The 13749-nt window shown below is 38.9% G+C and overlaps 1 protein-coding gene across 1 annotated transcript in view; it reads right to left on the reverse strand.

Annotated features, from left to right (window-relative positions):
* Positions 1 to 2425: 2425 nt before the first annotated feature.
* The window catches only part of LOC101859420 (metal transporter CNNM4), a 68241-nt gene continuing 56917 nt past the window's right edge, over positions 2426 to 13749 (reverse strand). Inside the window, exons 3-6 of the mRNA XM_005102362.3 lie at positions 11885 to 12007; positions 9173 to 9334; positions 8129 to 8212; positions 2426 to 6430 (exon numbers count right to left, since the gene is read on the reverse strand). Coding sequence (XP_005102419.1) covers positions 5427 to 6430; positions 8129 to 8212; positions 9173 to 9334; positions 11885 to 12007 — 1373 coding nt within the window. The 3' untranslated portion in view covers positions 2426 to 5426. The remainder of the gene's footprint in view (positions 6431 to 8128; positions 8213 to 9172; positions 9335 to 11884; positions 12008 to 13749) is intronic.

Consider the following 13749-nt stretch of genomic DNA (forward strand, 5'->3'; position numbering starts at 1 on the left):
AATATCAAGACACTATAAGTCTACTCTGGTGGTGGCTGGCTAAGGCTTGCAACACAGGAAGAACAGCATGTGCTGGTACAGAAAATAGCATGGCTTTTGTGCAACAGTGAGGCAGATAACCATATGAAGTCAGGTGCAATTTTTATATTGTCAACAAACAAAATGTACAAGAACCAGACAGCATAACATGGCAGCAGATTGTATCATTTGCATGTCAACATCCAACAATGCTGCAATACTAACAGGAATATTCAGAGTGACAACAACACATACACACACTCGTGCACCCCATTATGTATTTGTAAAAATCAATGTCTTTTTTTAAATATCGCTAAAACCATCAAGTCCTTTCCCTTAATTTTCAGCAACATAAAAATTTTAAACAAAGACCTTTGACAAAGGGACTAAACAATCCAACTGCTCTAAAATTAAAGAAGAAAAACAAAGATAAAAAAATCTAATGTATCATTTGACAACAAATAATTACTGTATGTGAAATATAGCATTATAATTAAAAGCTTTAATTTATAACCATTTCTTCATCATATGGCTTTATGAATTGCCTCCACATCAACATTTTACACATTTCAGAGGACAACCTGAGAAGATTTATGTGAGAGTCTATCATATAATAGTCTTGTCTTGAATGCAGTAGCTGCATTTGAAAGCACATCTTTTTGTATCGTAAACAGCCTTTAAAATATTGTACAGAGTCCAGAGCTTGTAACCTAATGAGACGGAGCAATATTTAGATGCTTTTTACAATTATCATTATTGATATGGTTTGGTACAGGTTTCATGGCCCTGAAAACACTGAAGCTATTCAAGAGGCTGAACAACTGAAATTTGATGCCTCTCTTTGATATGACTGAAACAAGTGGGTGGAGCGCCTTGAAAACTTCTACGACAACCAGTCCCCAAAAGATATAAAGCCTTTAGGGAATCAAACCAGAACCATATGTGAGGCAGCGTGGTCAAATCAGGCGCTCGTCAAAATAATGAAAGTGAAGAATCTTTCCGCAGGTTTGGGGATTTTATCGAAATTTAGTCTTTTGGTTCAACACCTTTCATGTCCATTTAGGAACACATTTCTGTGCGGATTTTACTGAAAAACATTGATTAAAGGCATAAAAGATGTAAATTCTAAGTTTCCATGGACTCTCAAGCTAAGGAAATAATGCAAATTTGGCAGCCATTTTATCGCTAATTTACCTCTGAAACTAGGCAACCGCCACCTCCTTCAATCGCCAATATCTTGACTTGTGTCCAAGAAAAACGGATATTTTTTCCATCAAAAGCAAGGCTTTAAGATGATACCAATAACTCCAAATACCACAAAATTGACGAGCGCCTGATTCTATCGCGTCGTGACACATATGCTCAGAATTCAGGACGGAGCCAACTGATCTATCTACAAAGTAACAAAGCCTCTATGACAGTCTACTTTTCAAAAGATCAGAAAAGAAGAACCTGACATCCCCTGGAGCCAAACCCTTACATCTAACCTGACCATAAGTTGGGTTCCTGAGTGTTGCCTTACATCCAGTAGTTGCCAAAAAAGTTTCCTTCAGGTGAGTGCCATGTAGCAAAACCAACATGTCTTCTTCAGATGTTTTATTTCTGTTGGAGTTTTTAAAATTTTATGGTGAAGGAAGAAGGCACCCCCTCAGGGGTTGTATTTTTCCTGCCTGAGGTGTATGTGAGGATATCGAATTCCCTTGTTGTGGCAGGAGCGTATCTATACCCCATATTCTCTTCACATTGCTACCTTCAGGCAGGAGGAATATATATATTCACTTATCAGTCATGCCGGAGCCTCACAACCAAGTTGTTTTCTCTAAAAGGCTTGAAGGCAGGATGGAAGTATATTGCCAACAACTAAGCAAACCTAAGCAATTAACTCTGGAAAGCTAGTAGCTATAGTAAAACAGCAGAATTACACTCGCATCTTCCATTTGCCAAAAGGCTCAGATGACTTCAAAACTCTAATGTCAGCCAGATAATTTCAGTGCAACATCTCAGTCCTATTTGCAAAATGCAACATGTCAAACCGTAATATTGTGATCATTTATATCTTTTGTCTCCGTCTCTATCGGAAGTTACAGCTGTAAAACTACAGTCAGTCCTTCATGATCCAACATCAATACACTAGACCTTTGGAGAATTAACGAAAAACCATAAATTAAACTGTGTCTTGACTACTTGAAAACTGTTGACATAATCACTTCTTAAGCTTACATAACTCAGGATAAATATTGCATAGAGAAGTACCTACACACATATTGTGTAAAAATCAGTAAGTGTCTTATCAACGCAATGCAAACAGAAAACAATATAAAGCGAACTCATACTATGAATCACACTTTATAACATGTCTTAAGGCATTTTTAAAAGAAAAGAACAATTCCTAATGACTGGACAGGAATTTTTTTTTTTTTCGTATTTTAACCAGCGACAATCATAAGAAATTCCCTCCCCCAATTAATTACTTTCGCTTTTCACATCTACAAGGAAAGGACAAAGTAGATCAGGCAGGAACAAAAGAACTGATTCACTCTATCAGGTACTGGGCTTTCTTTAACAGATAAAGTGTTTTGTTGTTGTTGTTGTTATCGATCCAGCAACAGCTGGGCTCTCGCCCTTCTGTCCAATGCCATGTAGTGATAAGAGCAGGTCTGCTGCAGTTGATAAAGTGAAGAAGAACAACCATTTTCAAATATTGGCTGAGACTACATTTTGAGAGAAATAAGCTTCCATGGGCATAACTATTTCACTTACATTGAGCTCTATTCTGAGTTAGGATGTCACCAACTTAAGAATAAATCTGTCATATGATTTTCTACATAAATCTGAAATTGTACAAATAGATCCTATCTAATTTGGCAAAAGAAAAAGCATCAATTGTCAAGCATAGCTATAATCACAAAAAATCCTAAGTATACAACTTCAGAATAGTTTCATCTTCCAACTTGTGTACACATTTGTATATAATGTACATGAGACTGAAACACAAGATATGATTTCAGACAGTGAGTTTTGTAATTTAAACAATCCCAGAAGAAGCCAGGAACTTAGTACTGCTATGAGCTCTAGCCAAGTACTTGCTAACCAGTCCACTACATGGTCAGCTATAGTAGCCACACATACCATCAAGACTATTCACTACATCAAAATTTATTACAAGCATGAAATTTTTATAAACTCATGTGATAACATTGGCGTGACTAGACCAGAGTGTTGGCACCATTGACAGATGTAATACGAAAATGTACTAAAAATGTCTGACAGATCTCTATATATAGTTAATAAAAGGTTGGGGGAAAAGCTCAGCTCTTCTTTACACATTTAACTTTAAATGTGGCCCTTTCCAATAACTTTTAATTTTGAAAAAAGATATGTCCAAATTTGCAAAGCTATCTTTTGATCTACAGAGAGGACATCCAACAGTAGTGCCACTTTTGTGTTGTAACAGTAGTCACAAATGTGTTTAATTTTTCTTTATAAGTGAATCTAAACTTAATAACACATGAAATGAAGGAAAGTCAATCATAATATGATTTCACTGCTACCGATTAAATTCCCTTCAGAATTTCACTGATTTGGTCGATGAATCTCAGCTTGGACCAGACAATGAACTACAAATCTAGAATAATTACACGACATCAAACATCACCACCTCATCTGTACACTGAAATTGGTCATAATTTCTTCATGCATAGAAGGTCCAAGTCAAGCAAGTAGTAAACAAGTCATTGAGTGCTTTTGCAAATAGGAATAAAATGACAAAAGATTCTACCAAGCCAGCTTTGTATTCAAAGTTGTACGAATGAGAACAAAACGTTAAAAACACTCAATATAGATGCAAAAACTCAGTCACCTTTTTACTATCCTCAACACTGTGCACAATCATAGTTTAGGGTTTCTAACGAAAAAGGACAATTTGAAGGGCAATAACATGGTCATCTTTGTACAAATTTCAACAAAACTGAAAAAATGAAATTTAACGAAGGGATATCAAAGTGGTCAATATGAAAAAAATCACTCAATGCCTAAGATAAATATAAAGTTTTCATTTTTTTAAACAAAACTGAGTGAAACACAAAACTTAACTTCTTAAAAGCATTCAGCTACGGGTGTGTGATTGGACGCTCTGGTTTCAGGATGTGGACAATACGATGGATATCTCAAAATGTTGAGAAAGTTTTGCAGCAGTTTAGGGAGGTGTCCTGGCTCAGTAAGATGGGCCCAGATTCTCAAAATTCAAGAGTGGCCCCTAGCATGATTGCAGGAGTGATTTTGAGAATGCCTTAAAAGCCAAAAAATTACAAATGAATGATCACTGTATCTCCCCCCCCCCTCCCCCTCAATTATCTCCTTTGGGAATTTTTTTGACTGACAATCTATAGAAATATTAACAAATAGTGAATTGAGCATTTGAAACTCAGTGTTGAACTGGAGGTCCGAAGAATTGACCCAGAAACATATTACATGGTTATTCAAAATTTCAAGTGATGCGTTCGAGCTTGTCCGGAAAGAAATGGTCTACACCTGGAGCATACAATCACTAAAATTTAAGCAGTCACCACCTTCCCTGAGTTTGTTTGGCAATGTCAGTTTTAGAAAAAAATTGTTCTCCAATACACAAATACACATTATCATTGATTTTTAAGAAGTTGCAAAGTTTGTCATTTCACTCAATTTTGGTTGTAATTTTTCAAACTTGATATTTTAGCAAATGTTTGTTGATATTCATATTAACTATTGTGACACCCCCTTGATTGAATTTTATTTTTCCCAAGTTTTGTTGATATCAGTCTTAGGATGATCGAGTTATTGCCCTATAAATGGGTCCTTTTTATTTGGAAACCCGCTATTTAGACATGCCCAATCGAATTAAGCCAAGCTCACATGTGGTCAAACTCCTTCACAATACTTGTAAAGCATCAGAATATCTACAGCAAACTCAAGCAGAAAACAGATCACAGCAGTGGCGCGTAACAAGCCGCAAGAACTCACGATTATGGTTTGATTGTGATCACAATATTGGAGAAAGCCATACACAATAAAACTTTACACTATAATCAAATTTGGCATTCCTTTCTTTATCTACAACATATACAAAATTAAGACAAAGGAATTTGATACCGATATTGAATAGTTGCTTCAATTTCACATGGGGTTTACATTTCTGGGGTCGAAAGCAAGCCTAGACACATTTTCCAGTCCCAATAGTCCCAATAGTTTATTCAAAACATGGCCTGATATTATATGGAAGCCAAACCAAATGGGCGAAAATTTTTTTCATGTCAACTGAAATCTACTTTCAGGAGGAGAAAATAAGATACATCGAAAGAAAATTCAACTGACCCACTAAAAGTGTATGAATACCAAACTAAGCAAGACCAAAGCATAAGTTATGCTTCCAGCTAGGACACAGCTGGGTCGTTGGGTGAGACATCATTGGAAGATCCTTCCTGATGCATAAGGGGAACTTTCTCAGCATCACGGGCAGCATTGCTAATGTTCTTGTAGAAATTTTGAGAACCACTGCTGGGGGTCTCTGTGCTTTTACTTGCAGGAGAGGAAGGCTTTGTGACCACCAATGGGACTTTCTCTAAGCCTTTGCCATTGGCCGACGAATCACTTAAAGCTTTTTCATCCATTTCGTAGGCCTGTCCAGAGAAGGGCAGGGGCTGCGCAGTATCCTTGTTCTCCAGATCGGGACTGCTCTCAGAGCCTGACAGATAAGAAGAGACTTTTGCCGGAGTAGCTGACAATGTTGCTGCCTCACTCTGATTCATACAGACACCCTCTCCCTTCTCCTCATCCGGCAGAATATCCAGTTTGTGGTTACTGTGAAGGGCAGCAAATGGCAGAGAGGAGTGGGAGGACTTGCTCTTATGGTCAGCAGCAGGGCTTTGGGGACTGGCCTTCTCAGCATCTTCTGAGTATTTCCTGACCTTTGCATCGGTGGAACGTTTCCAGCTGGAGCTATCCACATCACCGTGGTACTCTGCACACCTGTCTTTGGCGTCTGAGCCACTTCTTCTCATTCGATTTAGAATCTCATGTGGGTCAGGTTTGCGATGGAAAAATGTCAAGCGATCCAGAGAAGATGTTGACTTCTTCTTGTGCCAGTCATCGTGTTTGAGTGCCTCGAGGGGTAAGTTGGATGGAGAGTGACTGTCCAAAACACTATTGGAGTTGGTGGTGTTGCCTTTCGTCGCTTTCTCATACTCCTCCTCAAAGGCATCCCCAACAACCAGGGCAGATGATGTCTGCTGCCGAATCATCCTGGTAGTGCGCAAGCCAGCCAGGTACTGTGAACGGCGGATGCAAAGATACTGGACATCAGTCAAGGCTCGTACAGAGAAGTCTGGGATGTAGTCCTGGCTCTTGAACTCGTTCACTGTTGACATCTTCCGGATACCTGGACAAACATAATCAGCCATTAGCACTAGTTTGTCTATCTCATGTTTCAGCAATGGTAAGACAGAGAATCTCTGAGAATTTGGTCCCTTTTGTTCCAAAACTATTACCAAGCAAATTGTGCTCATCTAAAAATGATGTATGAACAAAAATTAATTAAATGTTTAAAAAAATCTGTTTTATCTCTTAATTCCAACACTGATTTTTTTCAATCTGGGCCTGGGAAGCTGTCTAAACCTACAACATAACAAATATAGAAAAGTTAAACTCTTTTGGATCTAGTAAACTGATCTACGCATACAAAGTACTATTGGTAGTGAGGTAATGTTCATGACCATCATCAAAACACTTTGGTACTATAAATCATTAATTGTGGAAAGCTTTAAACTTCAATAGCAACTCAAATTTCTATTCGAAGCCAGCACCCAACAATTTTCATTTTACTTGACATAATATCAACTTGACTCCAAAAGTCCTTAAAAATGGAGACAGCAACACACATCTGAATAAGACAAACACCAATATAGTGAGCCCCACTAACTCATTCATTTCTTCAACAAAGATCCTGCAGCCTCCCTTACTGTGGCATTGTAACATCCACTGACTTGAGCTGTTCCCATTCGACTTTACTATTCAACATTCATAATTGTTGCACTATTTACAGATATTTAAAGCATCACAGAGCCATTTGATGCTGTGAGATTCTACCAGATAATGGATTTTAATCTTTTTTCTTCCTCAAGCTATTGCAAAATTAAAGCATGTTATATCTTAAATGATATTGGTAAATACAGGAATACTTTGTACTTGAATACTTTTACATGACAGAGTAATAAGTGGAGCCAACAAGAGTTATAAAACATGCCTCTAAGAAGTGTTCACTGCAGTTCATTATTCAATAGTCACACCATGAATAGCTCAATGGCTTATCACTCATGAAGTGCAGGGCCGGGAGTGTTGCAAAAAAATTAATAGTAGGCTTTTACAATAAGTTCCCATCCCTTATTTTAAATCTGAATGAAGCATTATGAACAGTGATGTGAGGTCACTGTATCGCACAGTATGCATGGCTATTGTGCACTTAGTGAATATTGCTGTGAATAGAAAATTTTAAACAGCCATTGTTCCGAATGGACTTATGAGGAACATATTCGCAAGCAGTATTCAAATAGCATTAATAATGGCTAAACTCTGAAGAAGTTCCATTTCCTCAAAATAGCACAGCACCACTATCAAACCTTACCAGCTTGGACAGCCAGATCTAAATAAGGCTGTTACATTGCTTTATCCCTTTCACCTTTCCTCAACATGTCTGCGACTTGAAATTTATTCCTTATAACCATCATATACGGAAAGCCTAACAGCTGGAGTAATTTAGTTCACATAACTTAACTGTAAATCTACAGATATAAAAGCCTGAGCTTTTGAACTACGTTTCCAGTCACAATATAATGCTGAAATAAAGTGGTGTTTTACGAACATGAACCAAAGATTTTATTGTATGTAATATGAAAAGAGATTTTTAATATCATGCAATCATTTACTTTTGTTCTCTTTATTTCTAAAAATATTAAATAAGACAGCAGCAAGAAATCTAAATATTTCAAATATTTTCCACTCTTGAGAATATCAAATGAGATGCTTTTTAGAATACAAAATAATTTTTAGCACATAAGAAGAGTAACGCAAAAACACTCACATTTGAGAGATTCAACTCCAAAATAACTGAAGGGTCCAGTTTCAAAAACCATGCTCTCATCACCTATCGTAACTTCCACTGTTCCTGATGAAAGAAGGAAAAAACAATATGAATTATTTTATCAGTACTTTTCGTAACTTTTTAAACAAAATAAAGTCTACTGATTACTTCTTGCACAAAAGAGGCTAAAAAATCAAAAAGACTTATTTCTACTGAAACATAAATATTCTCTTTACTCACAGCTATAACTTTTCTGAAAGTTAAGCAGATGGTACAAACATCCACTTGATAAAGATTGTAAAAAACCCAAATTTGTTCAAAATAAAAACAAAAAAGGTTACAAAACTTAATCCAAGTTCAGTGGAACTGCAGTTTAACATACCCTAACAGTACCATATATCACATTAAATAGACTTAGAGAGTAACTTAAGAAGCTGAAGGCTTACATGATTTAACAACAACTCTCATCTGCCTGTTCATTTTAAATTACTAAATCAATCCCAAGATGGGACAATTAGTTATAGTAGGTGTTTTATGGCACTTGCAACACAATTAGGTCATATAAGTGCAGATGATTAGGTGTTAAAAGAGAGTAACAAACACAAAAAAGAAGGAGGGGAGATAAAGAGGACAGATGTTCGATAGGAAAGAAGCAGCAAACCACACCAGAGCACCCGCCAACCACCCACAAGATGGGTCATAAACGGCTGCAACCTGTCAGACATATACCACAACAAATCAAATACGTTGCCTTAAACAGTTACATCGAACCCCCGTCTTCTTCTTTTTGTACCCTTGCTAGAGCTCAGTGCAGTTGCTTTAATGCACAAAGCCGCTTCATTGCCAAGAACCTATTTCCAGTAAAATGAACTGAGGAAACACAACATCCACTGAGACCAAGCTTAGAATCAAATTTTCAATTTACTTATTGTACATTATGATATTAGACACACTGAAAAGACAAAGGAGCAGAAACAATTAGACAATACATGACAGTTAAGAGTAAAATAGGAAAAAACGCTATGGAACAAGTTTAGGACAAACCTTGAAGGACCAGAACGAAGACATCAGAAGCCACCCCTTTCCGATATATGAAATTCTTTTCTGAGACGGGATCTGTGGGGGACAGGTTGACCACAATGTCCTTCTTCATCAAGTTTTTGACCACATTGCGGGCCAGGTAGTCATCCGAGAATGGTTCAACAGCTGAGCACAGAGAGAAAAATGGGTTAGAAAAACAGCACAATGAAAGAAAAACACATTACACAGGAGATCGCTGAAACTTTGAAACATTGATTAAATAAATGAACAATACTGTTCATCATGTCAGTAAATGAACAATACTGTTCATCAGTTTTCAAATAATACAATAACCTACTTCACACAAAAAGCTCATTTCGTAGGCACAGCCCTCGGCGTAAAGTGAAAGCAAAATGAAAGGAAAGAGGAAGAAAGAGGACAGCAGTGATACACAAAAGTATAAATCATAAGAGGAAGAAATGTTCATGTTTTTTAAATTTTTATAGTAAGGGTTGCACCTGCAGCTGATGTCTCATGTGCAGTGGGTCTATTTGTAAACCTTGGCTCGCAGGAGGTTTGAACCCTGTATTGAATGAATAAACCTGCCATCATTTACCAAAATGTCTTTAGATAGTGTTATCCCCTAAACTTCCCCCCCTACCCCCCAGCACTATGATCCCGTTATATGACAAAAGCAAAATTTATAGGCAGCAAAATTTCAGAACATAAAAACCTAATTTGAAAATATGGGTCTGTAAAATATGGAAAAAAATGTGGCTTGTAACAGCAACAGATGCCTAGTGTATTTCAACTGAATAAGCAACATGTAAATATAAAGACCTACACTACACACAGTACATATAAAGACCTACACTCAACGCAGTATGATAGGTTTTTTGTTTCAGAAAAATGTGCACTATAGGCTAAGCCAGACAAATTATGTTTGGCTGAGAGTGGCATCCCACCAGCAGGGGCATTGTACTCCATAATGGTCGGACATCATCATCATCATCAATGCCTTTCACCCCTGGCAGGGTATAGGCCACATACAAGCTCCTTCCATTTATCTCTGTCCTGAGCCATCCTTCCAAGCTCGTTCCAAGTGAGCTTCATTTCTCTGATGTCCCTTTCCACGCATCTCCTCCATGTTTCCCGTGGCCTACCCCTGCCTCGTGCTCCTTGTGGGTTCCACTGCAGTGACTGTCTTGTGATGTTTCCGCTGGGCTTTCTTAAGGTGTGTCCCATCCATCGCCACTTTCTTAGTCCTATTTCTACTTCTATATCCTTTTGTCCTGTCCTTTCCCACAGTTCTTCATTTCTTATTCTATCCTGACACTTAATTCTTAGAATATTCCTCATACATCTGTTGATGAAAGTATGGACTTCATTCAGTACTGTTTTCGTTGTCTTCCAAGTTTCGCAGCCGTAGAGGAGCACAGACTTGACGTTGGAGTTAAAGAGTCGAATCTTGGTGCGCAGCGAGATGTTGCTTGCTTTCCAGACTTTTGATAATTGCTTGAAGGCTGACCTTGCCTTGGCGGTTCTTGCTTTAACGTCTGCCTCGGTTCCACCTTTACCATCGATGACACTTCCAAGGTAGGTAAAGGAGTCCACTTCTTCCAGGGAAGTGTCTTCCACTGTCACAGCAGGGCTTGAAATTTTTCCTAGCTTCACTACTTTTGACTTGCCTGGATGTATACGTAGGCCAACACTCCTTGATAGCCTGTTGAGTTCCTTGGTCTTTTCTTGCATCTGAGCATGTGTGTGAGAGAGCAGCGCAAGGTCATCGGTGAAGTCTAAGTCGTCCAGCTGCTGCCAAGGGATCCATTGTATTCCATTACGTTTGCCTCTGGTGGCTTCTTTCATGACCCAGTCAATTGCCAGTATGAAAAGGAAAGGTGAGAGCAAGCATCCTTGTCGCACTCCTGTCTGTACCTGGAATGGTTCTGAGAGTTGTCCTTCGTGGAAGACTTGGCAGTTTGTTCCATCATAGGTGGCCTTCACAAGCTTGACGATTTTCTCAGGTATTCCAAAATGCTGCATGAGTTTCCACAGAGTTTCCCTGTCCACGCTGTCAAACGCCTTTTCATAGTCAATGAAGTTGACCACGAGTGGAGAGTTCCATTCAAGCGATTGCTCAACAATGATACGCCGAGTAGCAATCTGGTCCACACATGATCGGTTTTTGCGGAATCCTGCCTGGTTTCCTCGAACCTTCTCATCTGTTGCCAGCTTGATTCTCTCCAGGTGTATTCTGTTGAAGACTTTCCCCGGTATGGACAGGAGTGTAATGCCTCTGTTGTTGTTACAATTGCTGAGATCTCCTTTCTTTGGCAGCTTGATTAGGTGGCCTTCCTTCCAGTCTGATGGTATTTCCTCCTTTTGCCAAACCTTTTCAAACAGAGCATAGAGAATTTCCACAAACCTATCTTTCTCTGCCTTAAGGGCTTCCGGTGGTATATGGTCAGGACCAGCTGCCTTGTGGGACTTCAGTGTTTTTATAGCGGCTGCAATTTCCTCTCTTGAAGGTGGTTCCGTGACTATTGGGAGGTCATTTCTGGCTGGAAGAATTTCTAGTTGGTTTTCTGGAGGTGGTCTGTTCAATAGTTGATCAAAGTGTTCTCTCCATCGGTTAAGTTGCCCCTTCGGGTTGAATAAAGTCTTTCCCTATTAATGGTCGGACAGCCGACTATTTATTTCTCTGGGCACACGATCAGCACACTGGTCAAAACTTACTAGTGGTCAGGAACTGGAAGGCCACGAAGGCCAGTTGTTGGGACAGCTTGGAGCGCTCCTCCCCACCAAACACGGAGTAGTCCTGCTTCTGTCTGGGTCGTAGTTCTTTCAGCCGATTGTCCGCTGGGAAAAAAGAAAGAAAGAGAGAAAATGAAGACATTACAGCTGATATTGTCCCATTCAGAAATAAAACCACACCACTTAGAACATCCATAAACAGCCTTGCAGCCTACCAAGCAATATTTACCACTATCAAAACTTTACCGGTGGAATGGGATGCCGCTTTCGCGAACTTCCACCACATTCTTCTTTAGTAGAACCCACGACGAAATACAAGGTAATTATGAGTCACAACTGTATCTTTCTTTTTTCTCCAAAGTGAATGTTACTGTCCACGTCGGATTATGCGATTATGCCGTCGCGTTTTTCCGCATAATTCTGCAACATTTGCATAAATTTGGATATCCTGCGGGGTTTTTTAACGTTTTTTTTTCCTGGATTTTTTCATGAAACAATTTAACTTAACAACTCGCGTGTGGTTAAAGGGAAGTAGTCAGAGTGCTAAATCTAATTAAAGTGACAAGTTTGTTATTTCCCTTGATGAAAAACCTTGGGAGTGAGGGGGTTTTGGGTCAGGGATTTTGTTCCTTGAGCCTGTTCAATTTTTCAACCCATCAAAAGTTGTTCTGATGTCTGCTGATGTTTCATGTTTGACAGGTGTCCCTGGTTTTAGTGACGTGCCAGCAACAGAGGTCCAGATGTCTTTAATTTTGATTTATTTTTTTTTCTTTTAAACATTTTTCTTTCCTCTATACAGCTGAAAGTTACCGAGATTATATTTTTTGGGGGGTTTTTTTCTGACTGATGTGTACTGTTTTCTTTCCAAATACACAAACCATTACTGATACTGATATGTTTTGTTTTAAATTCCTCTACATAAAACATGAAAATTCTTGTTGAAAAAGTGCAAAACATGTAAATGGCGTTACGGAAACTTGTCTACTGCCATTGTTAACGACCAAGACAAATTTCTCCCTGCGAGATGAATAAAGATTGTCATTGTCATTGTCATATTTTTTTTATCCGTCTTGCATAATCTGGCCATCTGAAAGAGCATAATTCTGCGGGAACAGAGAGAGAGAGAGAGAGAGAGAGAGAGAGAGAGAGAGAGAGAGAGAGAGAGAGAGAGAGAGAGAGAAAACAAACAACAACAATTTTGTAACCAGGTCGCATGTGTGTGCGTGCGTGCGTGCGTGTGTGAGTGTGTGTGTGTGTGTGAATGTGTGTGTGAGAGAGAGAGAGAGAGAGAGACACACACACACACACACACACACACACACACACACACACACACACACAAAACCAACAACTAACAAAACAAACAAGTGCATGAAACCAGTTGGACAAGCCTCAACAATTATTAATCCTATGTTGCTGACTTAATCAAATCACCTGGCATTCGAAATTGATAGGCAAGCCCGTGGGGCGTCCCGGGCGCACTCATGCATACCTGGCATTACGGGAAAATATTGATTTCTCGTATAAACTGTATTATTTACGTGCTGGAACGTGTGCTTTCATTCCTGTTTCTTGGCTTCTTGTTTACTGAACACATGACCTTAGACCTCACGGCTGCACGCTATTCGATCCCTGGTTATCTACGCTTGAGGGGTCCAACGCCTCTATAAGTATATGTCGTACTTTTAGACACACATAGGTTGTTTTGAGGGTGTGACGCTTAGTCCATTTCCCAGAGTAGAAAGAGGAGGGGGCGGTTCTAGAAAGTTTTAGTTTTAGTAAAAGTCTTACGGCACTTGCAACACAATAAAGACATATAAGTGCCGAGAAGGTGTTACAAGAGAGTA

The sequence above is a fragment of the Aplysia californica genome, unplaced genomic scaffold, assembly GCF_000002075.1.
Source record: "Aplysia californica isolate F4 #8 unplaced genomic scaffold, AplCal3.0 scaffold00322, whole genome shotgun sequence".
In the NCBI taxonomy this organism is placed as follows: Eukaryota; Metazoa; Mollusca; class Gastropoda; order Aplysiida; family Aplysiidae; genus Aplysia; species Aplysia californica.